This window comes from Chanos chanos, chromosome 1, assembly GCF_902362185.1.
Source record: "Chanos chanos chromosome 1, fChaCha1.1, whole genome shotgun sequence".
Classification (NCBI taxonomy): domain Eukaryota; kingdom Metazoa; phylum Chordata; class Actinopteri; order Gonorynchiformes; family Chanidae; genus Chanos; species Chanos chanos.
This window is the reverse complement of record NC_044495.1, coordinates 35,782,211-35,809,359: the sequence shown is the minus strand read 5'-3', so window position 1 is coordinate 35,809,359 and position 27,149 is coordinate 35,782,211. Positions and strand designations below refer to the sequence as shown.

Sequence of the window (27,149 nt, the reverse complement as noted above, 5' to 3'; positions counted from 1 at the left end):
CTGATCCCCTTAGCTTCTTTCCCCAGTGAGTTTGCACCTCCCTTTTGCCTTATTGCTTTATATGCTCTGTGTTTATAGTTAGATAATTGTATTTACGGAGAATGACTAATTTACAGCCCCGGCTTTGTTTATGTATACGTATGTCACTATTCAATGAGGGTTTTCTTCACAGCAAGCCTTAACCTTGACTAATGAATTCATATTGATCTCTGTTCACAGTGGTTAAACCATAAGGAAAAGAGGTATCAAACAGAGGAAACTCATTGAAACAGCAGAAGTGGCAACTTGAGAATGCATTTGCCAAGCCACATTAACCAAGTATTGATCAGAGCATAAATAGGGACGCATTTTTTGATGAATCTTTATTTTCTCAATTTTTAGGCGCAAATCAAGTGATAACATGACTGAAATTAATTTTGCCATGCTGCTCAGAACCAATCAAAAGTGGTTCATTGAGCACAGCTTAAGTTACTTCCAAAGAACAATACTAAAAAAACAAGAGTCAGCACTGGTCATCAAGCCTGCCAGTTAAACCAGATCGTGTTCACCTTTTCCCCCCAGCGCAAAACAGAGGTGAAGGGTTTTAAGCAATGACTCCAAGTCTTTTGTCCTCCAGAATTCCCCCCATAACAATGTCACTCAACATCACCATTTAGAGAAGCAGCAGAAGAAACAGAGAAGAACTGGAGCCTCTGTAGTTTATTATGGGGAGAAAAACGCTTGCATATGTGTGCTTAACTCAACTGTCTGCGTGGCTTCAGCCTGGCAAGTCCCTACTTTCATTTGTGGCCACAGACCACTGTCTTCAAAGCCCTGCCCGATGGAGTTTCAGGGGAACCACTGTGGTGACGACCTTAAGGAGAGCGCGATCTTTCTCTTCCCAATTAAATGCAACCTCATTTTTCCACATTGGTTAACACAACATTAGGGACCAACCTTGAACTGAGAACGAATACTAAATTTTGTTCATCAGAGATTACATATTTGCAGACCATATTTCTTTTTAAGGCTTGTTTTTTTCTCTGTCTGCATATAATTTTGGAAAAACACAGCCTTGACTTTCTCGTGTAGTTACGCGGGGGAAAATATTAGGCAGTCAGAACTGTCTGCGGAATAATTTGATTTATTGATTTTTATAGCAGCTCCATTATGGGTTAATTTTAGTGGGCCTTTCATTAATCTGTTTTACATGGCCCTGTGTTCAGCATCCACATTATTGCCTTGGCATATGACAGAGTATCCCTCAAAAGGCTATCCCAGCCATAAATAATTTTTCCTGTCATGTTCGCCTCACTGTCGAAATTCACCGTGACATTTGTGGAGTAATGAAAGAGATGGTGGGGAGATAGGGTTCCATGTGTGTGATGTAGTCAGTTGGTTTGCCCCGGGACCATGGTTTGGTCATACTGGTCATCCAAGGTGAGGATGGTTTATCAAGAAACTTCAAGGATACTAACATGGTCATCTGCTCTTCATGGACGGGTCTAATCATGCCTGCGGAGATGCTAGCAAGTCATCCTTATTCTTATTCTATGTGAGTGTGTTGCCTGTCAAAGTCATAATGAACACCATCATCTATATGAGGTGTTACAGACTTCTGGTGATCTGGTAAGACCTGACTTGCTTCAGTGCAGTGCTCATTTAGAGTGTCCTGTGCATGGGCTGGAACCGTGAAGACAGAAGTCAGCATTGCATATATCAAGTGTATTTTTTTCCTCAGACACTGTTAAGGCATTGTTTTTAATCACAATTTCATATCACTCCACGCCCTAATTCTCAACTAGCTCTCAAATATGAACTTAAAGTCGTATGCCCACTCGTCTGGTAAACGCTCCCATGCGGTACATTTTCTCCTGATGAGTTCCATACAGTGTTGATGAGAAGATGATCCTCTTTGATGTTTTCTCACAAAACGTCCTCACATGGCTTGCCCCTGCGTGCGTTTATTGGCAACATCTGGAAAGACTTTTCATTGAGTGGGTCTTCGATCTTCATGTGGTGACACAGACCTGGCTTGAAAGAAGCCCTTTCGCTAGCCACAGCCTGTGCCAGCTGTGTTTTTGCTGAAGGCACTGTGGCTTCTAAAGCGCCTCTGTCAAAATTATTTGCATCTCAGTTTCCTCTTTATGTTATGCTACCCGCAAACTGATTTTTTCAGAATCTCGAGGGCTACGCAGTCAAGTCAACGCTGATGGTAATGCATGAGTGTTTAGACAAACCAATTGACTCTTAACTCTTTGAAAATCTTTATTAGTGCTTGTTTGTTGCAAAAGGACCTGTTTGTAGAACTCTTCCTTTCATCTCGAAGACACCCTCATGGTTCTTCAGCACCCTCCGTTCTGGGGATTTTACTGTCGGTTGTTGTGTGGAAAGGATTTGGAGGAAGTGCTTGGTGGTTTTTTATTGATTTATTGCACAGGGAGAACCAGACAAGACTGATGGGTTTGTTGAAGGCCATTGACTTTATATAAGCTTTTGAAGGCTTGAATGTGGAGGATCATATAGTATGCTGAATAGGAGAATCTGTATTGCTTAAAGAGTGTAGAGGCCTGTTTTCACCAAGTGCCTTGTTTTGAAGAACTCCCAGGATGATATACCCAATTATCTCACTGTCTTTTATTCTAGGTAAAACCCTTCTGCTCTCAAAGCAGTGGGTTTCTGGAGATATAGATGCCTAACTCTTGTCAAACCATTGCTTTCCCAAGAGAAGTGTATTCTCTTTAATACTCTTTGGATCCTAATTTGGTCCTCTTCATAGATTGTACCCTGTAAAAAATTGCTTTTCTAGAACTTGTGTGTGTGTGAGTATGTGTGTGGTAAGCAAGTGCGAAATTTTGCAATATTAATTATAGGTTATCTTAATTATATAGCTTAACTGTAATGGGTGGCCTGTAACAGAAGGGCTTATAGTAGAGACTTGTAGTTCTCTGATGTCATCAGAACAACATGGACTGATTCCTTTTCAAGACTGAAGACCCAGGGACCAACAGAGGCATTATGTGTTTGTGTCACTGATATTTCCACTTTCCGTTTACTAGAACCAATCCTGTTGAATGTTGTTGAATCGCACGCTTTCATTGCCCATTCTCATGTGTCATATTGGTCCTTTTACCAGCTGTATACATTCAAAGGTACTCTTCAAAAAAAAAAAAAAAAAAAAAACAGAATCCCCAGCCTACATGCAGCATAAGTACAGACATGTGTTAGGGAATACTAAAAGACAAATGGTGCCGTAAGTCTGCCTCAAGACCGCACAAAGAGTCACCCTGCCAACAGTGCCCACATTGATTACAGATGGAGTCTGAGGATCAGGCTTCATGCCAGGTTAGAATGAAACTCGAACCCCTTATTTTACATTAAGCATTTTCTGCAGACAAGCATGACCTAGGCCTCCCTTCATTTATTATTGTTGGGCTGCACCATCTGGGTGGGGTCAAGCCCGTTCCTAACTTTATTATTATTTGTATTTATTTACTTATTTTAGTTTTAGAGACAGCTCGGTCGGACAGCTTGAGCTTTTGTTTGTTTCTTTGTTTTTATGACCGACGTACTACCTTCCTTTGCAGGGAGAGTGGCTTTTCAAAATCAGTGTGTTTTAAAAATCGCTTTTTTCCTTAAGGGACTCATAAACATGCCCCAGTGTTGGTCTGAGGCCTGTTGTATCCTCTTCAGAGTGTGACGCATCAAAGCCTCGTGGCCCGTTCGCCCATAATGCTTGTTAATTTCACTGAGAGGCAGGCTTGCTTCTCCACAGGAATCACTACACTGTGTGGCCTGTCTCGCATTGACAGGAGCATAATTGTTTTTAAGTAATGCACCGCAAAGAGCCTGTAATTGGGCAGGAGACGGGGTGGGCGGACGCCCGTGTATCCGTGCGACTGGAGCATGACCGGACACAAGACTGCTGCAGCTCCTCAGGCAGGTTCAGTCCGCTGCTCTTTAGACAGGAGGAAAGCTAGGAGTGTACCTGTGACCTTTGATTACTGTATTTCTTTTTTATTTCTGGAGAAGAGGAGCGTCGGCATGCTCAAGTTTACTACCACTCATTGCTCCAGGTCTGTGGCTACTTCTGCATCCCATTGTGCAGTAATTGGAGTAGAACTACATACTGAGTGTTAAAAAGCGGGATGTAGTTCGGGATAGTTTTGCTCAGTGATGTACTGTAAATGCCATTTTGATTTTTGCATGCTAAACACTGGCAACTGGCAATAGTGCAATGATTTTTTTTTCTTTTTTTGGACTCTGGCAGTCTTTTCAGCCTCGTGCATGAGCCTACATGGTTTGATAGATTTGCTAGGTGGCGTACTAATCTGTTTAGCATTAACTGGGTCTTTACAAAGCCACAGACACGTTCAAATCCTCCTTAGAGGCATCTCCCATGCTTCTAAATAAGGTGGAATTGAATTGAATTAATATGAATTGCCAGATACCATCTCACTGTTTGTTTTTTCAGCCAATTCTTTTCAGTGCCTATTTAAATGCTTTGTGCTTTTGGCATCCAAATTTTCCAAAATGCCTGGAGTCATCATATTCTCCCTTACCCTGAGCAGGGTCAGATCTGGCAGGCAGTGACAGCCCGCTGGTGTCATGTCCTGGTTAGTGTGGGGGGGCGGGGACTGGGTGGCCGAGGAGACTCTGTTTGGAATCTGACAAGCACTCAAGCAGTATGTGCAGTTTCTCAGTTACCCAGGTCTGAGGGCAAATGTGATTATGAACGCTGACAGGTCTGAGATTACACTGATGATAGACCATGACTTTTTTTGCTCACTTTTTTTGCTCTCTCCCTCTCTCTCTCTCTCTTTACAGTCACAATGAGCGGAAGGTGACCTGTAAGCACCCTGTCAGTGGCGCACCCTCACAAGACAACTGCATCTTTGTCGTCAACGAACAGTAAGTGTCTTCATCCAGCCTCATGGGTGTTGATGGATGGCATTTTGCGGTTCATCTGAAGTACAGACAACTTTGTTTTTTAGTGACCAGTTCCGTTTTGCAACACTTCACTGTTAGAAGGTCCATCAGTTAAGCCTGACTCATGAACATCAAGGCAAAGTGCCCCCCTCCCCTCCCCTCCCTCACTCTCTCTCTCTCTCTCTCTCTCTCTGGTATGTAAATCTTAGATGAAACAGTAGTGCCCCTTATGTCATAGTTCCTAGCATCTCTTTCCAGTGAAATTCCTATTAAACCTCTTTGCTAAGATGTGTATGAAACGTATATGATCTAGGATTGATTAATCGTTCATTGTTACATAATGAATATTAGAAAGTGGGTTATGAATATTGCAAATTCATTTGCTTGCTCTGTTGTATGAGAGAACAATTTTCTGGAAATGGCTTGTGGACTTTAGGTCTAAGAAAGACCCATGACCCATGAAGAAGAACAGCTGAATGAAAAAAAAAAAAGCCATTGTGCTCTATGAAGCATCAGAGAGCCTGCTGATGTGTGAAGCTCTATTTTTGTCTCTCCCTTGCTGCTTTGAAAGAAGGACAAGCCCTCCTCACATTGCACGGCCATCTTCTCCCCAGCTACAATACCAGAGAGCTGTTCATCAGTCACAACCGCACCTCAGCGTGTTAGTGCCGGAATCCTTCAGCCATGGGACACATCGCCCTATAAGCAAACATACCACGTTGTTGTCCCATCCTGTCCAAAACACTGGTGTTTTTTGCAGAGTGCTTTCCACACCAGCAGTGACTAGCTCCTGTCAGTTGACTCATATTAGAACTTGGCAGGCATGAAAACCAAAGAGTTCAGTTAGCACAAGCTTTTAATGAAGCCCATTCAGTTTACTTCCCATTGGTTTCCCGCTCCTCTGATAGTCCAGGCTCAAACAACCCTAATCAACTCTTCTCTTACAGTGGGTATTCAAGACTCGACCACAGAGCCCACACAACTTCAGATCCTTATGAAGGAGAATGTTCAGCAAAGACGTTTGTCTGAGACACAACTGAGTCTTTCACCTTTCCTGTCAAGTGTTGTCCTGGAAAAAATGGAACTAAGTTTTAAGTGCTTGATCCTGTCAGAAGCAGGGAAGAGGGGAGCAAGAGGTTTTCAGGTCACCATAGCTTGAGCTGACTGTAGGGTTTCATCACAACTGGTTTTGATTTTGTGCTTTGTTTTGCTTGGGTAAAAAAAGCCACTAATAATAGGAGGTAATTTTATGAAAACAGAGGACATAAACATTCATGAGGCCGTTATTAAAAAATAAATAAATAAAAGAGCATCACAAACAGTTTGGCATTATTGAATTTCAAGTTTTCGCCACAAATCTGAAAAAAAAAGTGTACATGTGGCTCACCAGAAATTCAATATTGTATCTTGACTTCAAGTTTTTGCAAGTTTTCAAATATGCCGTAAAGTAATCCACTCTTGTGGTTTTAGAGGAGCTATTTACTATAGTTCAATCTCAGTCAAACTCAGATGGGGCAGAATGTCAAGTCCCCATGAATCTGATTCCTCTCTCTCAGTGTGAGAGGCCTGACTCCACGCTCAGAGATACACATGAGAGCTCACATCAACATGCAGTCAGCCATTCAGAGTGCTCCAGTTAGGTACGTTGGTGGTTGTATTGTCATAAGGCTCAGATAGTTCTTATAATGTTTTGCTTTGTTGGCCTGACAGTGGTTTGTTCTGAATCTATTTATTCTGTCCCCATTTAATATGTCTTTTGGTATCTGACGTATACCACATAGCCTCAGAGGCCGATCTGTGCAGTTTCCGATGGAGCTCGTTCATCCAATGGCCATTTATGCATTTAAGCATAGCCACTCGCTGCTGTGTATACGCAAGTCTAAAAAAACCTAATTGTCTCCTGCCATGTACACAAAAAGCCTCATTAGCTGTCTAAATCCTGGGTTTATTTCTTCAGCTTTTAGTTTAATTGTATTTATTTATTTATTTTTGGCTTCATCACAAAATGAAAGCATAAAGCTCTAGCTGATTTGAGCCTCATTCTCAGTTGACCTGAGATGTGAATGAGTGACTCAGCTACACTCGGCTGTGTTGACTGGCTGATTTGTATTTATGTAACGCTGAGTGACAACCTCCAGTCCTCGTGAGACAGTTATACAGCAGCCACATCCATCAGACCAGCGCAGTGTTTTATGCAAGTCAGTTCCTGTTGGCCTTGCTTGCAACTTAACGGGCAATGATGGGAGAATCTTGATCTTTTCCAGCGTCTACCAAAAGTTCCTTACTCTGGTGTAACTGTCAGTCTGATATCTAAATGTACCTTGCTGTGTATTTACTTTTTTCTCATACACATTTCAGGAGGCTTTTTCTATTTTTAAGTTGACAGCAATCACATTGTGACACAACATAATACGTAATACACGCAGATCTTCGCTAAAAACTTTCACACACGCATAAATGCAGGTTTTTATGACCCTGTCGGCCAAAATTGTCCCAGTGTGTCCTTGCGAGTTAGGACCAGTCTGCTCCATTTGCTGCCACTATGTCCTGTGTTGTTTGTGATGCGGACATCTCGGTACCCACCTCCTGCTGTCAAACAGTCAGCTGGCACTCGCCTTTAGTAAGTTAATCTTAGAGTCCTCCTTCACAGCCCTCTTTTTCAGGCACAGCTGTTAGCAAAGGCAAATGAACTTGGGTTGCTCATAGCGACTTGACTAGATTGGCAATGGAGCTACCAGCACCATTGCCAATCTGTCTACAGCCTTCCAGAGAGGACTTTGGCTCACCTCGTTTTTTTTTCTATATGTGGTTTTTGGTTTGTGGATTTGTTTCCAACTGTGCTTGGGGGCAGTAACCATCTGTTTTTTTCCTCAAACACGTAAATGTGTGTATCAGAAAAAAAAAAAGGATGTCACTTCGATTTTTACTGCACGCTTAAATTTCTCATATTTGATGACCACCAGTTCACTCTTATTCTCTCTCTTCTGTTTGTAGCGTGAATTGCAGAAAAATCGTTCGCCCTGTCTTAAACAGGTAATATATGCATCGGGGTTGGTTGGAATGGAAGCTTTGTCCTGTCTGTTCTAAGCACCATATATGTGAAGTCAGTTGCCATATTTCATTTTTATCCCCCCCCCCCCCCCCCCCCCCCAGTGACTTTATTCATGTTTTAATATGTAATACTAACAACTGATGGTGGCCATTTTGGAATGAATCACCCCAGTCCTCATGTTCCCATTTTTCAAATGTATGTCTTTTGACTTGAATATGTGTACAACACCAGAATCATGTATAAAATCATTTGGAGCGAGCTCTGAGCCCCAACAGCACCACAGGGCTCTATGTGGAACCCCAACACTGCCAAGAGTGTAGTTCTTGGGAAAGGATGTCAGCCTCACTACATCATCGATGAATGATGGTATAATCTGAATGGCCCAGTGAGGACATGTTTGAAAGGACAGAAACTGAGCCCTGACCCAGACGCTCTGTGATTTGTTAGTACTTTTTATTATCAGGATATTACCTGTTAGGCTAAAGGAGCAGATGTATACCTGTGTTGCCTTCAAGTGCCCCTGCACAGATGTAATCTGAAGACACATACTACATGCTATGTGCTCAGAGTTGAGGTCGCCCAAAAGGTTCTTTACGTTTGGCACAGGCCTTGAAGAAACAGTTAATGAGATATGGTTCCATCTTCAGTGTGTGTGAAATTTCTCTGTTTTGTGGGAGTAACTGTCCTTGGCAGGAGGACATCCCAATTTGGAAACCTGAACTGATTTGCACGCCAGAATCCTCTTTCATGAGTGACATGACAAATTAGAGTGAGGGACTGACCACATTTCAACACGGACATGCTAACATAGGTGTTTGTCATATTGCCCTGCTAACACTAGCTGTTTAAAAAAAAGCATGAACATATGAACTCCACGGAGTTCTTCCGTCCTATTAAGCCTGTTTCTCTGTTTCTTTTTAAAACTGCAGGTTTTACAGGTAAGACATGTGATTTGAATTTTTTTTTTTTTTTTTTCACTTCACCACGTCAACCAGTGATCTGATGCAGTGCGTTGATCTGCTGTCCGTGTGTGTGAACGTAGGCCCTTGTTGTCTGTGTGTCTGTGTTTTCCCTCATATATATGTTTGGCGTTCTCTCTGTACATTTTATGTACCACAATGTAAAGTCAGGTTGGCCTCGTAAGACAAAAGGCTCTTAAGACCCCCCCCCCTCTGTTAAACACAGAATTTGAAACTGCTGAGAGGTTACATTAAAACGCCCTGTCATCAGTCAGTCAGGTCCTCTTGTGTCTCCTCTAACGGAGCCCCCTCAACACCACTTTTTACCATTACACAGAGGACTGTGCTGACACTGGGCAAGGCCTTTGTCAAGGCTTTATCCCTCTTGTGTTTTTTAAGTGATCACACACACGCACACATTCACATACACACACACACACACACACACACACAGTCCAGAGGCAGTGTGGCAGGCTGTCCAGACTCCATCATATTTAAACTCTAATGCTGCCAAAGCAACACACACACATACACACACGGCTGCGTTTCCAGCTGGAAACACTGACCTTTATGAAAAGTGAAAAGGGCTTGTCTCCACCCACTGTTAAATACCTACAGACAGACAGGGACGAAGAATATAGTCCTCACCAGCCACAACACGAGATATTTTTACATCGAGGCTCCACAGCAGAGTCGCATAGCTGTGTCACTTCTCCACTTTTCTTTTCCCGATGTGACTCAGTAAGTATTTCACAGGAGTCCTCCCATTTGCCTGACGTGCAAATACTTTTGCAAGTGTTACAAAAACACCGCTGCGCTGGTGACCTCAAACAACCTGTCACATGGTCTTGGTGGCTACATAAAAAGCCTTGATTTAGGATTGATAATCGATTTTTCACTCAGTCACCCTCTGTTTTTTGGTAATTTTTCAAGTCAGGACGTGGAGTAGCAGAGACATGGTACCTCCACATGATCATAGCTGCCAGCGCCGTCTGCCTCCTGCATGTTTCCCGTTGTGACTAACAGACTGCAGATAGTAAACCACAGTGGCCTCGTGCAGTCTATCAGATGGACAGTCACAGTGCTATGAGGGTGTGTGTCTGAGAGCAGCCATTGGCTTTAAAGAATCACATTTTCTGTTTTGCCCACGCTGACACGCTAATGGAGTATTGATCCAACTCTTTCATTTGGAAACAGGCTAAAGATGACTTACTTTGGGGTTGCAATGACGGTAATGCTTAGTTTTGTAATTCCATTTAGGAAAGTGAAAAACAATGACTTCTTCCCCCCTCTCGGTTCTCATTTGGGGCAGGGCAGTTTTGGCAGATTGCTTTGAGGAGCAGTCTCTGTTGGTTATTTTAACATTGCTCTGTTGAAGGCTATGCATTATGTAGTGACCCTCTAATGGTACCTCTGTCTGTCTGTCTCTGTCAGCCACCATTAAGTCTACCTACAACTAATCCATGAAGCCTGATGATTATTTTGTCAGTTAGTGTGTGGGAAAGCATAACGATTACTGTGACGTTCTCTCCATTATATTGCCTTTATGCTTTTGCTTTGTTCCAAGTAATCTGATGCCTTGTATTGTCTGGCATGTGTTATCATTGTACTAAATGTGTGTCTTCTCGATGAATACTGTGTTGTGCATGGGAATGGCAAACCATGCTTACTGCTGTGGTGAGACTCTCTCATGCAAACGGGATCTTGATTGGAGCAGTCCCCACTGTATTGTCTACCCACTGTTCATGTTTGTGTACATGTTTGCTCTTTATGATTAAGCCTGGAAAAAGCACTTGTTCTTTGACTTGTGTGTGAGCCATAAGCATGCAGTCATTATCTAATCAACTCCTGAAATACGTGGATGGATGGATGGATGGATGGATGCATGAATGGGTAGATGGATGGATGGGTGACGACTTAAAAGACAGCGGTAGAGTCTTTTCTGTGGACATTGTCAAGTGCAGAAGCAGGAGACAACAGTGTGTCAGCAGTTTCAGAATGGTCTCAGACAAGTCTGCCTAAACCCTGCAGTATTCTGGTCTAATTCTAGTCTCTCTGACTGTGGTCATCGTAAAAGCGACGCTAGGTTTGTGCCATAGCAGGTTTAAACAGACATCAAAAACTTTTAGGAATGTCAGTATTTTATCTCATGAGCCAAACAGGGGAATAAGTGTGCCGACTTCTCGCCAAGTTATTTCCTTTAAGAAACTCGCCAGCCTTTCTTCTCTCTCCAAGTTAAATGTAAGATGCGGTTCAATTTGTCAGACAAATTGGCGGCCAATTTAATGTGCTTACACAGAGAAATATATCAGCAGTGACATGGTGAGAGTAATTGGCCTGTTTCATGGGGGCTGTTTTCATCGTATTTTTTTTAAACACCCCCCCTCGGATGCCTCTACAGTCAGATTGATGGTCTCATTAAGGCTGAAGGTTTAGAGATGCATCAGGGTAAGCTTAGTCAACGAATTAGATGGTACAAGGACAGTCAAGCTGCTCCTGGATCCCAGGCCAATTCTCTCTCTCAGCCTTGCAGAAAAGTCATGTGCACGCTCTCTCATAGATTTAACATTGGAGTTGATCTGGAAAGGAGCTGATGTGTTCGCTTTCTGCTGTTGTCTCATCCTCTTTACCTCTCTCTCTCTGTCTCTCTCTCTTTCCCCCTCTCTCTCTCTCCATCCTTCAGGTCTCTTGCCAAAGCTCCAGTGAATGAGAAGAAGGAACGACCCCTCAGCACTATGAGTGAAGCGTCCAACTACACAGGCGGCTCTGCCGACTATGCCACACACCCAGGCAGTCCTGCGGGCAGAGTGAGTGAATATAGCACACACACACACACACACACACACGCACATCTCAGCACCCTGCCGTGACGGTCATGTAATTGTATAATGATTCTCCAGTTTTATTGTTTTTAGCAGGCAGTAGCTTGTTCCCAAAGCAATCGCAAATGCCATCATCTACACCTGGAGTAACAGTGAAGATTAAGATTGTAATGTCACATTTTTACTGGTGCTGTGTATAAATTTGAATGTCATTTTTCTTTTCAATTTCAGCCTTCAAGATCATATAAGAAAATCCACAATTTTGGAAAGAGATCCAACTCCATAAAGAGAAATCCTAATGCCCCAGTTATCAAAAGTAATTGGCTATATAAACAGGTCAGTGAATAAATTAAAACATCTGCTAAATGTTTTGTTAGCTAACACAAAATTCAAGAGAACTATAGTAGTTTTATTTATTTATAATTTAAAAAAAAAAATTTTTTTACACTTATTTTTTACTTCAAATGTGAAAATTGAATTGATCAGTGAATTTTCACTTAGACATGTCGATATCAAATAGGCCTAGCAAAAGTAAATGTATTTGCATTGACTCGGAGTTTGCAATAATTTGCAAGGCATCTTGGGTAGGTCTTTCCTATGTCCATGTTTTATCAAAGTTTAATGAAAGTTTTAAGCCCAGCACAAAAGATGGTTTCCATTGTGTGAACAGAACACTTGAGCTTCTTTTTGTGTCCCTTGTCGGCTGTGCTAATCAAACCCAAAATGAAAGAGTACTCTCGTCTCAACTCCAAACTTCTCCACAAATGACAGCAGGGGCGTACAGCAGTCATCCTGTGGCTGGCCTCTCTCTCTTTCTCTCTCTCTCTGCAGGGACTTCTCTCCATTCTCTGCTCAGGAACAAAGAAATGGTCTTCATTTCAATTACGCACACAGGAGTGGATAAAAATATACTCCCTGCTCCTGCTATTGCTATCCCTGTTGCATCGACGACTTCATTCATTATGATATTATTCCACTGAAAAGCCCAAAGAATCCCCCTGCATGAGCCCTACTTAGATAGGAGAGGCACTTCCACTGAGAAAGGAGCAGATGTTCCCTTCATTCAAATCTGGCATGTGCTGGAAGTCTCTCTGTGAGAAAGAACTGCTTTGGTTTTCTTCAGTATACTAGCTTTGACCCAGAGACTTCTCAGTGATTTGTGTTTGAAGATTAAGTGTCAGTCAACTGAAGGAATGGATACTTACGATTTAGCTAAGGGACAAAGAGCACTAAAATATAGCCAGAGCTTTATTTGCCTCAAGACTGAAATGTATTGTCTCATCAATGGTTATATCAAAAGACAATGAAAGATCTTCTGAAACGGAGGATTACTGTGCATAACTTTATATCAACCAGTAATATTGCTAACAGGAAACACAACTTGAGGCTGAAACCCACCCACAGTTGGCTGCTAAATATACAGTTATGCAATACAGTGTGAAGGTACAATACAATGCTATCAGTGTATTTTTACTGATGAGATTTTTGCGTATTTTTGTTGTTTTTGTTAAGATAAGTGAAATCCCTTTTGATAAGTGAAATGCTATCAAATGTCAGAAGTGGCTGGACATGTGAGGCTACTTTACTTTCACCACTTTGTTCAAACAAATGATACCTAAAAACTATGACAATAATTGAAACGCCTTATTTTAAAGACAGTACAAAAATGCGACAGTATTTGCTGGTATGGCGGTGACAGCACAAACTGCACCACATATCGGTATGTCTGTTCCACAGCATACTGATATGACTTGAAAGCCATAAAAATAGGCCCTATATTTCAGTAGGCAGTTAATATTAGGAAACTGAAGTTTGAAAAGAAAAAAAAAAACAAGTTCTCAGGTGATTTTCTCTCCTCCCGTTTTGTTTTTCAGGACAGTACAGGGATGAAACTGTGGAAGAAGCGGTGGTTTGTGCTGTCTGACATGTGCCTGTTCTACTACAGAGGTTAGAGCGAATTTCCTTTTGTATTTCATAACGCTCTCTAGCTGGACCTTAGAAAAACCACAACAGCTTTCACATGTGTTACACATGAGAGAAATAATCTTGACTCTCTCTGTTTAATGTTTGGGTTTGTAAAGGCTCCTATGTGGCCGTTAAATTTGTTTTTAAATGGCCGGACTGTAATATGCTTTCTCTCTTAATGGAGAGAGAATGAAGAGTGTATTTTTACAGCTGTCCTTTTCACTTTACAACATTTCGAGAAGTTCTGCAGATTTCTCGCCACCGTTCAACATTGGACAACATCTTTTTAAAATGCTTAGAGAGTCATGAATTTTTTTAGAGCAAGTGGTAATGTTAATTGAGACTGACATAGGCCAGGTATAGAAATGGGAATTTCAGTCTGGAAGCTGTCCTGGGCTTTTGTTTGTGTGGGCTGCCAATAACGCGCCTGATTGCGGACTCCTGCCTCTGTCTCCCATCACGGTTCAGACAGGGGGCAAAAACATTCACTGCCCCTTCAACTCATGCCAAGGTAGAACCAAGGACACAAAGCCCCGCCGTGCCTTCACAGTGTCCTCTCCACCTCAGATTACGCTTTTGTTTTAAAATCCCTGTAAATGTTGGGGATGGAGCACAAATCACACGAGTGCCAGAGAGAGCAGAGCAACGTTTGGGCAGATCTGATAAATCCTGTTAATCCTGCCGTTAACCAGCTGGAATAGACACGGCTCCATCCCTCTGCTAGCTGGACCTGGTTACACTGAATGTTGATTCTAATCAGGTATAAGCCAGGTTTACTCAAGTGTATGGTTCCGCTTTATATAACTCCATACCACAGGGTGTTCTGTGAGTATGAGGTTGTGTCAGCTGACGAGTGTGCACTCATTCATTAAGTAAGACTGCATCAGTGAGTTTCTCATTAGCAGTAAATTAGGCTGTAGTTGTTTGTTGTGGGCTGATTGTTGTACCACATTTCCAGGGATAACAGTAAAGGTTTTAAAAAACAAACATTCAGCTTATGAGTGCACATAAAAGTTTGTAGTGGCACTATGGTGTTGAGAAACACATCATGGACTAATTCTTTCAATAGCATGATGAAGTGAGTGTGAGTGTCTTGGTTGCATGCTAGACATGGAGCAGCTCTTTTAACTGTCAGCATTTACCCAGAGAAAACATGCTTTACTGTATGCCCCCCCCCCCTTTCCAAGTAAGTGAACAGGAGCAGTGCAGATGGCTCTTGTCAAATTGGAAGATTATCGAATTTCCTTTGTAAATCCAGGAGTTAAAACTAATCCAAGCCAGTGAACGTGGTTAGGGTCCATTCAGAGGACGATAATGAAGCTCATAGACACTTTTATTCCCTTTGTCTAATCTCCCTTCATCTCGCCCCATGATTTCTGTCTGCATTATTATTATTATTATTCTGATTATGTTTATGCCAACCACTGATTTCTCGGCCAGACTAACTTCCCATGTATCCTTTCTGCCTCTAGACTCACGAATGATGCGCTATTACTTTTCCTTCCCTCTCTAAGACAGAGCAGCTAGCTGTCCTCCAATGCTATTCCTCTGAGGAAAAAAAAAAAAAGACAAGAAAAAAAGAAATTGAATCCATAGTATGATTAATGTAAACGTATCTTAAGTAGAACATCCTTTTTACTCAGGCTTATATACCCCTCAGCTCAATGCCTCTTTTATTTTGCTTTACAGATGAAAAAGAGGAAGGGATCCTTGGCAGTATTCTTCTACCCAGTTTTCATATATCTTTACTGTCGGTGGATGACCACATAAACAGAAAATATGCCTTCAAGGTCTGTAGTCTCACTGTCCTCTGTGTGGGAGGGGACTGTGGTTAGTGGTCTCTGATGCTTCAGCTACATATAACTGGTTTGCTCATGGAGAACTGAGGGTAGAGTGTGTGTGTGTGTGTGTGTGTCTGTGTGTGTGTGTGTGTCTGTGTGTGTGAGAGAGAGGTGGAGTGAAGGAGAATTAACAAGAAGGGAGTCATTTTGGCTAAAACTGGAAGAGGGAGACAGTAAAAGAGAGTTGGAAATGAACTAATAAAAGGTTGGAAAGTTGCTGTAGGGAGAGCAACTTAATTCTTTTTCTCTCCATTCCAGTGTTAGCTTGTGTTTCAGGGCATTTTACCACTGTCTCCTTGGTTTAGGGCTGTGTTTGACCAGAATGAGCGCTTAGCATTGCCAAGCACAGCCAGGCAAAAATCACCCAGGAGAACAGAAGGTCACTTGAGTTTTCTCTGTTCCTTCAAAAAAACGGGCAGAGAGCTCTGGAACTGGTGGAGTGCGAGCCTTTGAGCCCGTCCTAACCATAATAATGAAGACATTCTGACTTCATTAGAATGCAATAGCATTGCAATAGCAGCAAGTCATTGCAAGCTATTCTTGCCGACATGTGATGGAAATGCCACAAATACAAGGCTCTGGGTTTCTGCCTGAGGCTTTGTTCTGCTCAAGGGAAAGCAGGGGGAGAATAAACGGACTTAGTTTGTTCTCATGTTTTTGTCTAACTTGGTAAACACGGTGTTAAATGTACCTAGTTAACCTGTTTTTGTGTCTGTCTTTTTCACACCTATGCTGAAATTTGCATGCTGGTCTCTTTGGCGTCTGTGAGGGAGATGCGTTGACTGTATGTTTACTGGAACCAGTACAGACAGTATTTGGTAAGTTAAGACACACAATACGCATGCACGTGATGTTGACCAGTCTGTTCAGGTAAATTTCTCTTTAGTCATCAAACTGCCTCAGTTTTATTGACCTTCTAGCTTTAGGCCTAAAAGGTTCTGAAAATCATTTGTCATGCATTTTTATGTGCTCAAACAGACTGGTAAACATTTCACATGTCAAGCTGACCTCTTTTTGTCTCAACCAGTGAAATAATGACCTTCAGGTTCAATACAAACAATCTGACCTGCTCTGTCTTCTTTCCCCCTCCTTTTTCCCATCTCTCCGCTGCTTTTCAGGTAGCTCTGTGGCTCTCTCTTTTCTAATCAGGCCACACACCCAAATATGCGAACGTACTACTTCTGCACAGACACAGCCAAAGAAATGGAGTCGTGGATGAAGGTGATGACGGATGCAGCGTTGGTGCACACAGAACCAATCAGAAGGTCTGTACTCCGCCGTTCCGTGTAAACCTCCTGAACGCCAGTGTTAGGCCTGTGTTTAGCCTGTCCCCGTAAAACCACCACACGCTAGCATTATTGAAGTGTCTGTGTTCTGGCCCAGCCTTGTAAAACAGCCACACACCCCCACATAATGCAAACTTTATGTTCACTGTTCCCTTATAAAACTACTACAGCCCTACATTAACTTAAAGGTCTGCATTAAACCTGCTCCTAAATCCTGTTCATGTCTGCGGTAGTTAGACGTCTCTTTTTCAGTCTGGCCTCACAAACGGAGGATGAAACACCAGTATTCTTAAGTTTTTTTTAAACTGGTCATTTGAACAGATGCTGTTTCTACCTCTAGCTTTTTGGTTAGAGTAGTAACAACATCAGAGCATATAGGAGATCATGATTAAAAGCTCACACAATACGCACTAATATTTTATGCTGTTGTTATTATGGTTCTGGAGTTGGTTCATTATAGTGGAACACTACAGCCCAGAGCTGTTCCGGGGAAAGCTCTTTGACTTCAGCTTTATTTTAGTCTCTGGGGTAACCTGAGAAAGGCTAACACTTCACTGTTACATAAGAACCGCGGATATTGTCATAACTTCGTTAAGTGTAAATAATGCATGGGACAGTTGTGTGTGTGGTTGTGTGTTTGTATTTTTCTGTGGACTGGTGCACTGTTTGAACACTGCACTTTCAGAAAGATGCGTTTTCGTTAGAGAACTTTGAATGAGGGTACATACATACGGAGACCTTTCTTCACGGATTGGTTCCTTACAGTCTGAGATGATTGAATATGCCTCTCTGTCCTTCTCTTCTTTGCTGAATTCTCTTTATTAAAAAAAAAAAAAAAAGATAATAAATAATAAAGTTAAATGGAAAATACATACTTGCCATAGCCCTCCATAGCTGTGGTTCATTCGCCTGTAAGTATTTGCTGGTGTAACGTTTACCACACACATATGCAGTGATGTCCTGTGGCTTTTCAATGGGCATTGTGTGTAGTTTATTGTCTTAACAGAGCCACTGTCAGATACATAATACGTGTAGCAGATGTTACACTGAATTGCCTGACGAATGGAAATTTGAAAACATCGACTTGCTGTGCAATACCCACATGTCCTTTATCAAAGGAGAAAGACGATCTATCGTCGCTGGATGTGACTATTAAAAAGGCTTTAACCTAACTTAAGAGAGTTGTGTAAGAGGTGGGAAAGTCTGACTGGAATATTTATTATAAATTGTGTTCGGTGAGACAGAGAGAGAGAGAGAGAATGAGAGATGGCCACTCTACTCTTTTGAGCCTGTCTGTAAAGTGACTTAGAGCAGCTGCTGGAGATTTGTTAACCGGGGGGGGGGGGCTTTAGTGACCCACCAGTCCCATTAGGATCACCTTTCTGTGGAGTTCTGTGTCATGCCGCCGTTTTGTCTGGCACCAAAATCCCAGGCCTAGGTTTCATCCTGAAATAAAAACCCAACTCGACTTTGCACCAGTTTCTTTAGTCAGAATTCTCAGTTCTATGGATGATCATTTTTACACCCAACACTACATCAGTTCACCTGTGAAAAATGGAGGAGCAGAGAGCGAGAGAGACAGATGGATGTTAGTCTGTTCTTGTGTCTATTCTTTCTCATTTTTGGAGTTTTATGGGAGATTGTGACCCTGTTAGCAATATATGTTCGTGTCTTATGTGATACTTGATGTTCTGCTCTCCCTCTCTCCCTCCCTCACTTCCAAACTCCGTCTCAATGTCGACAGGTTAGGCCTCCTTAAGGTGGAACAGTGTGGTCCGCAAGAGACCATCAACAATGGGCCCAACCACCACCACTCTCCCCAACCACAATCCCACCCTCAGCATCAGCAGGCCCAGGCCCAGGTCCAGCCCCAGAGCCAACCCGAGGTCCAGCAGAACAACCCACAGATCCGGGAGGCGGACAGCGTGGACAGCCGGAAGCAGCAGGATGCGGAAAGATACGGCTTCCAGACAGATGAGGCGGAGAGGGACAGACCGCTCACCAAAGTCAGCAGCATTCGCCTCCATCCGGGACAGACGACCGTGTCCGTCTCTCCCCTCAACTCCTCTGACCCCACCCCCGCAGAGACCTACCACAAAAGCCCACAGGTGAACGGGAACGCGGGCGAGGAGCGCAGCCCTGCAGAGATGGCCAACGGGACGGGTCAGAGAGGCCCTCCGGCCGCTCAGGTCCAGGAGCCCCAGAGAATCCTGCAGAGAACCAACTCCATGCAGCAGCTGGAGCAGTGGGTCCGCTTGCAGAGAGGACGCAACCAGGACGATGACACCAGGAGGTAAAGCCATCCTTTGACTACAGCTAACAGTGGGTTTGTCTGGCGTATTGGCCATGTTTTGCCACGTAGTGTTTTTTTTTTTTGTTGTTTTTTTTTTTGTTTTTTTTTACTTGTTGGTACTGGACAACACATTGATTTAAAATATTTTCCTGTACCCTTCAGTGAAGAATATCTAATTCTAAGTTCTGAGAGTGTTGTTTTTCCACGTGTCTGCTCTTCATGATAGAAATATTAATGACTTTGCACCAGTTTCTTTAGTCAGAGTTCTCAGTTCTATGAATGATCATTTTTACACCCAACACTACATCAGTTCACTTGTGAAAAATGGAGGAGCAGAGAGCGAGAGAGACAGATGTTAGAATAAAAAAAAAAAAATCAAATTGCTGTTGCAAGAAGTGGTAAATCATGAGCAGGATCAAAAAGCATCAGAGATTCTCTTCATTATGTACTGTTGCCTGGAGCAGCATTTATCAGTACACGCCTCAGAAGAACACCTTATGAAACCATCACTGTTCACAGAGGAATAGTGTAGACAAGTTAGCCTGTAGACAAGTTAGCCTGATGAGACCTCTTTCACAAACAGCATCTCAACCTGTTTTTTTTTTATTTTTTTTTTTAGTTGATAAGTTTATGAAGAACCTTTGTATGTCCTCTGTTGCAGCGCGTAGACAGTGGTTGTGTCCTTAAAGCTTAAAGTCAAGCTTTGAGTGGCGTTTAGTATGTTAGAGAATGGAATCCTGGGTGCCTGTCTGTCGTTGTGAAGAGAAGGTAAACGGTGTTAGTGCAGTAATGAAAGATGATACTTAACTGCTCTGGTGGAGGTCCTGTCTGTGTAGAGGTAGAGATTTCCATAAAGATGCAAGCGTGTGAACATCCTGTCTCTGAAACAACCCCCACTGAGTCTGAACCTTTGACCAGCACCGCCGGACAGAGGAGCCTGGGGTTTTCATGCCGTCTCCTGTGACTGACAGATAACCGCAAGGCTTCATTCTTTCGCCTAAATTCTTCTTTGGCTAATGAGTCGAGGAGGTCGCACTGTATCGGTCAGGGCAAGGGCAAGCGCTAGCTCCCAGTCCTTTCATTTCCCATCGCTTTCTTTCTTTCTTTCTTTCTTTCTTTCTTTCTTTCTTTCTTTCTTTCTTTCTTTCTTTTCCTCTCTCTCTAAACAAAAAGATGCTACCAGCAAGTTGTGTTCCCAGCTGTTCTGTCCAGACTTCTGTACATACCTTTGTGCCATGGTAAACATGCCTTGGGCTGTTCTGTCCAGACTTCTGTACATACCTTTGTGCCATGGTAAACATACCTTTATGCCATGGTAAACATACCTTTGTGTCATGGTAAACATGCCTTTGTGTCATGGTAAACATACCTTTATGCCATGGTAAACATGCCTTTGTGTCATGGTAAACATACCTTTATGCCATGGTAAACATGCCTTTGTGTCATGGTAAACATACCTTTATGCCATGGTAAACATGCCTTTGTGTCATGGTAAACATACCTTTGTGTCATGGTAAACATGCCTTTGTGTCATGGTAAACATACCTTTGTGCCATGGTAAACATGCCTTTGTGTCATGGTAAACATACCTTTGTGTCATGGTAAACATGCCTTTGTGTCATGGTAAACATACCTTTGTGTCATGGTAAACATACCTTTGTGCCATGGTAAACATGCCTTTGTGTCATGGTAAACATACCTTTATGCCATGGTAAACATGCCTTTGTGTCATGGTAAACATACCTTTGTGTCATGGTAAACATACCTTTGTGTCATGGTAAACATGCCTTGGGCTGTTCAGCTCATTTCTCTTCACTGTTGTTCACTGGGGCCTTAGACTGTAAAACTTTAGTGAAGAATATGTTTTCGTTTTTTGATCTCTTTTGATTTGTTTTTGGATCTTTTTGGCTGCATGGCTTGCCTGCTCTGTTCTGGAGCATCGCACGCATAGGGACATGAGATAGATTTATGCTAAAACTGTCACACACATCACCAGGGTGGTTATCATATCGAGTAGTACACACACACACACACACACACACATATGCAGAGACAAAAGCCCTGGCATGGATGATTTCAGAAGTGTATTCACACCTATGATCTCTGTTACACATTTCGGCAATTGTCAAATCATTTAGATTTGTTGTGTCTAACTGCACATCTTTTGATGACAGATCTTCACAGCATTCTCCCACAGAATTAACCTTCACAGAAAATGTCACTGAAATGATCCAATGACTTGAGCAGTTTGTTTGTTTTTTTTAGTGTGTTGCCTGAGGAGAAATAAAATTGTCACTCATATTAAAAATGATTTGGCTTTTCCTTGTAAACAACTTAAATTGAATTTACGTAGCTAATTGAATTTTCAGCTTTTTTTCTTTCTTGCACAAGCTAATTTAATAGAGGAAGCACAATATTATTATTTCATCAAGTGTTTTTTTCCTCTGGTTTTTTTCGATCTTTATTTATTGCTGTTCTTATTGGGTTTAAGAGCAGTCTGTGCTGGATGTGGATGTGAAGCTCAGCATCTTGTCACATTTGTCTTTAATCCGATTTGACTGAAGTTAAATTCCCTCCGCAGCGTCACCTCCTACCAGACCTTACCCAGGAACATGCCCAGTCACAGGACTCAGGTGGTGCCGAACTACGCCGAGGGCTACCGCACGCTCCCCCGAAACAGCTTGGTACGGCCAGACAGCATGTGCAGCATCTCGCCCTCGCTCTATGAGCGGGCGCCGGGGCCCTCGGCGGTGGAGAAGAGGCGGTCCATGCGCGACGACACCATGTGGCAGCTGTACGAGTGGCAGCAGAGACAGGCCTACGCCCGACACCAGCCTCAGCCTCCGTACGGCACCATGCCCAGCCCAAAGACTATGATCAACCTGTCGGAGCACGCCGGGCCCTCAATCCCCCCCTCCCCCTCACACGGCTCGCTCTCCATGTACCAGGGCTACTCACCACTACGGGGCTACATGAGCTCCTCCCGCTCAGAGATCTCCTCGCCCATTTACCGAGGAGACGTCCCCGTAGACAGGCGACCCAGGCCTCATCCCACCAAGGTAACGCCACAGCTCTGGGCTCTGCTACGGTCACAAGAAGTCACATATTCAGTTTGCTTTTGTTTTATTTGTTTGTTTTTGTTTATTTATTTACTCAGCTTTATTGAATGAGGTATAAATTCTCTGAAGAGAACTGTTGAATAGTTGTAGTTTTATGGTGGATTTGTTCATTTCCAGTAGATTTGTTCATGAATGTGTTGTAAGAATGGTTCAGATTGGCTCAGATTTTCTAATTTTGAATAATTGAGAATAATATTTGCTCCCCCCCTCTCTCTTTACCTCTACCTTTCTCTCTTCTCTGTAATGGTCGTTCAGTACGCCTACCCACCTGACCGCAGGTCTATGCCAGCAGGGATCCCTGTCCAGACCATCACTGCCCAATCTCTGCAAGGCAAAACGGTGAGTCACCCACCCCCTCTCTCTCTCTCTCTCTCTCTCTCTCTCTCTCTCTCTCTCTTTCTCTCTCTCTCTCTCTCTCCCCTCTCTCTCTCTCTCTCTCTCTCTCTCTCTTTCTCTCTCTCTCACTCACTCTCTCTTTCTCTCTCGACGTCTTTGAGTATCCTTGGCCTCAAACTAAAGAAGCAAACACAGTGATTGACTCCATAGTAATTTCATGATTTTGTTAGGTACTGCTTTCTATGTGGATTAATAGGGCTCTTTCCATTGAAAGGCCCATTCTGAGACACACTCTCACACACACATACAAACACACACGTGCGCACGCGCGCACACACACACACACACACACACTCTTTCATTCATGCTGTCATCCAAAGAGCTATTACTTCAGGGACTCATTAGAGTCAGATGGAGGGAGGATTTACGGAGAGTTGCTTGGGGACTCTGCCATGTGGAAGGAATTAAAATGTGTTTACTGCTTAAAATCTCTACTCATAGTGCTCACAGTATGCTAACAGGTCCTGGATATTACTATTATTATTATTTCCTCAATGTTAATTAAAAAATGACACAAACATTGAAATATTTCATGTTTGTTCTTGCACAGATCAGTTGGAAAAGCTGTCAATGTAATTTTCTTCATCTTTGTTTTTCAAGTTTATACTGTCCAACGTCCATATCAAATCCTCAGACCACATCTCCACGGCCGTGATCTAGACATCCAGATACAGTTGCGGCTCATTAAAACACTGATGCACGCAAACCACAGAAGTTGAGTGAACTGCCAAAAATAGCCTTGTACTTCCTTTTTCTTTTCTTTTTTTTTTTTTTTTAAGTATAGCTCTGATTCAAGTCAGCGTGCCTGCCCTGTTTTCTGACATGTCTATTAATCAAGGCATATTCATAGTGTGAAAGTTAAAGAAGAGGAATAAAGACTATCTCAGGTCACATAACTCACAGGTCCTTACCTTCCATTAGCTAACCACAATGAGAATCTGTCCGCTAGTTATCGACTTCATTCCTGTCACGCCAGTCTTTCACTTCATCCTTTTAAAGGCACCAGAGTCCATGTCCATCTCTGATCTACACACGTGCAGAGTGTATTCTGGCTTGGTTCATTTAAGATGAATGTTTTATATTGGTAGTGGTTGTCTTGACGTTTCAGTAGTTAAAATCGAGGCATCAACGCTAAGATCAAAATAGCATGGCAGTTAGGACGTAACTGTGCATCGCTCTGTTCATGAGATCTCTTTGAGGGAATATCAGTAATCTTATTCCACATGTGGTCTTTCAAGAAAAGTATTCCACAGAGTGTTCCACCATTTGTTCATGTGTGACATCACACTCAGTGCTTTTACATGCACACACACGCGCGCGCACACACACACACACACACACACACACACACACACACACACACAATCCCGTTCTATGTCCATGAACACTTAGATGGTGACATTGAAAAAGCAGCTGAAAGACATGTTCTTTTAGAGATGAACCCATTGATACTGTCGCCATAGTTCTTTTCCTTCCATTCAAAACAGACAAGCATTTATAAAGACAGACTACGAGTTCTCCCAGCACGATTCAACACAGATGGTTGTTCTATGCTGCGTTTACCATGAGCGCTACACTAGTGAAGTGTAGTGTAGGTGTGGTGTGAGTATAGTTGTGTGATGGAGAGGTGTGAGAGTGTGTGTTGTACTCTTAACCCCCCCACCCCCTCCCTCCCTGGTCTGCCTGTAGCCGGAGGAGCTGACTCTGCTGCTCATTAAGCTTCGCCGGCAGCAGACCGAGCTCAACAGCATCCGGGAGCACACAGTAGCACAACTTATGCAACTAAACCTTGACAGAGACAACCCAAAGGTCAGCCCCTCAGAAGACTGATAACTCTCTCTTCTCTCTCTTTCTCCCATTCTCTCCTCATTCATAACAACGCGAGGGTGAAATGAGTGTGGCAGCTGGTCACTTCATCCCTCTGGAGTTTTGCTTTTGTCTTTTTTTTGTTTTTTTTAAATCGTTTTTGGTTGGTGCTTGATTTTACATTTTCATTTAACACGTTGGCTGTTGGCGAGTGGAAGGCCTAACCTTGAAACTGTCAAATGGCACATCTGTTTCAAGACCTCAGTACTGTTAACCCTTGAACGGCCACTGTTGTATAGCTTGATGCAAGCAACATTTTCTCCCTGAAGTGCAAATGTGCTCATTTTTGATTTATTTGAATGAATATTAATAATTAATTTATTATTCCCCATTTTATGTCTTCTGTTTGTTGTGTGTATGTAGTCTGTTGGAGAGTGGTGTTGTGAAACTTTTAGTCAGTGGTTAAAGAAGACAGAAACACAGCTGGAATACAGCTCCTTACTCTAGACAAGTCGCTCAACAGATGTTCCCGGAAATCAAAACAGGAGCTATCAGAGTTTGTGGAGAAGTCTCACTAAGGAGGATTAAGCACACAGCGTCTGTAATGAATGTCATCTCAGGATCGCTGGCTTTAAATTCTTGCTTAAGTCCCCCAGACATGTGACTCAAAGTAGAATATAGGTCAGTACCCTGACCTGGGAAATGTTGGGGATAACTCTGCTGTTCAAGGGTTGATGGTGAGCTAGCATGACATGTGCCATCCCAGTGAAGAGAACGGCTGTCTTGAAATTTACACCCCCCCCCCTCCCAAAAAGAGACGTTCTCTCTAGCACATTTGTCATTTCACCTTCATTTGTACATATGGAATTGTCAAGATATATTTGTATTCGTATGATTCTTGTTTATGTGGACTGACATTGAAACCGACACAAGCTGTTTCATACAGTTTGGGTTTAGCCGCGCCACGTGACGGGTGTGTATTTTGTTGCTCCATTTGGCGTCGTCAGTCATTTAGCTGCTTCCTGTTTTATTTAGATGTGTCTGAAGATGGTGGTGACACATCTTAGAGACAGCTGCAATCAGGTCAAATGCAGATTCAAAACTACAGCTGCAATGCATTTAGTGTCCTGTCTTCTGCTGATTGTCTGTCAACAAATGCGACTCAAAAGGACTAAAGAGGCACTTACTGTTTGATGTCCTCAAAATGCATGTTTGACTCAGATCCTCTTACACTGAGCATGTTCAAAAACAGTACACACATCAAACGGCGGTCGTCTAACCAGAAGAACTTTATTTTAATGTTTCTTTGTTGTCAACTAACAACCATCGATCATGTTAACCCTTCCTCTGAACACTGCTCTACTTTTTGCGGCATGAGTGCGCGTCTTATCGGTATAACCACTGTGTCCTTGTTGCTCTTCTCTGCTCTGGTGTCTTATGTATGTCTGTGTGCCTCTCGTTTGTCTTATCTGCCTTGTGTTTGTTTTCTTCCTCCCTAACTCAACCCTCCTTCGCTCTCCCTCTTTCTCTCCTTTCCTCTCTGCTGCCGATGCTAGAACGACATTTTGTCCCATCACCTCCAAAGGAACCTCATGTATCTGGACGATCAGGTGGGGGAAACCACAGCTGTTCTTTCTTACACCCACACGGACCCTAGAAGGTGCATGACTCCGCGCTTATTGTGTCTGCCAATAACGTGTGCTCTTATTCCAGCCCTGTCCGCCTTTAACTGGGAGAGTCTCAATAGAACAGGATGGGAGTTCAAATCTCTGGCTTTTGTCAGTATGTGCAAAGTGTATATTCGAGTACAAATCCAGAAATCACAGAATATCTTGTTTAACCACAGAAATGTTGACACTGAGTGTGCCAGTGAACAGATCTGAGTGAAGGCCTCACAGAGAGCAGAGTGCAAGTCTCTGTGAAAGCTGTTACTCTTGGTAACGTAAGAGAAAATACTATAGAGCATAAATTCAGCATCTCTGTCCACTCAGACTCCGTCAGTTCAGAGCAGCTTTAATCACAATGGTTTGTGCTGGAGTAGCACTCTCTAGTAATGCTCTTTAGAGGCTAAAAGGGCAAAAGAAAATGTTGAGTTTAAAATAAAAAAACAACCTGAACAGTACTGTTGGCCCCTTCATGATGTGTCTAAATTGGTAGACTTGATACTGAACATTGTATCAAAGCAACATCCTTTTGTTATCCTACACAACACAGAGAGATGTCAGTTGACTATCTATCTGCCATTTTCATAAAGGAAATGGAGATGACTGTCTCTCCTTAGAACTAATCTATATAAGTGGACATGGTTTCTCAGGGGTCTTAATGTGCTTTATTTTTAGAAGAGAAGGCAAACCTTACCTACTGTTTTCAGTGACCTGACGCTATCTGAATTATTGACTTTCCCCTCCCTGGGAAAAGGTCAAGGGCTTTCATTTGAGGAACAGTCAACACACAGATGTCCTGCTACTTTGGATTAAAAGGATTCAATAGCACAACCGACTGAAATCTAATTACCACTAACAGTGGGCAAATCAAAGCTGCTGTTCAAACACTGCCTTTAACTTGGACATGCATGAAAATGTCCAGTGCTTTTTGTTTTATCCATTTAATGAGGATACATTTTCCCAAGGAGCGTATGACAACGGTTCTGTCTACAGCCGACCACTGTTATAGAATATTTCAGTCTGCTTTATGTGTGAGGG

The 27,149-nt window shown here is 42.7% G+C and overlaps 1 protein-coding gene across 1 annotated transcript in view; it reads left to right on the top strand.

The window, feature by feature from the left end:
* LOC115808929 (pleckstrin homology domain-containing family A member 5-like) overlaps positions 1 to 27,149 on the top strand; it is a 94,586-nt gene that overhangs the window by 52,833 nt on the left and 14,604 nt on the right. The window contains exons 4-15 of the mRNA XM_030770322.1: positions 4,807 to 4,890; positions 7,903 to 7,941; positions 11,603 to 11,726; positions 11,973 to 12,077; positions 13,616 to 13,688; positions 15,396 to 15,496; positions 16,697 to 16,812; positions 18,578 to 19,126; positions 21,708 to 22,185; positions 22,501 to 22,584; positions 24,331 to 24,450; positions 26,004 to 26,057. Coding sequence (XP_030626182.1) covers positions 4,807 to 4,890; positions 7,903 to 7,941; positions 11,603 to 11,726; positions 11,973 to 12,077; positions 13,616 to 13,688; positions 15,396 to 15,496; positions 16,697 to 16,812; positions 18,578 to 19,126; positions 21,708 to 22,185; positions 22,501 to 22,584; positions 24,331 to 24,450; positions 26,004 to 26,057 — 1,927 coding nt within the window. The remainder of the gene's footprint in view (positions 1 to 4,806; positions 4,891 to 7,902; positions 7,942 to 11,602; positions 11,727 to 11,972; positions 12,078 to 13,615; positions 13,689 to 15,395; positions 15,497 to 16,696; positions 16,813 to 18,577; positions 19,127 to 21,707; positions 22,186 to 22,500; positions 22,585 to 24,330; positions 24,451 to 26,003; positions 26,058 to 27,149) is intronic.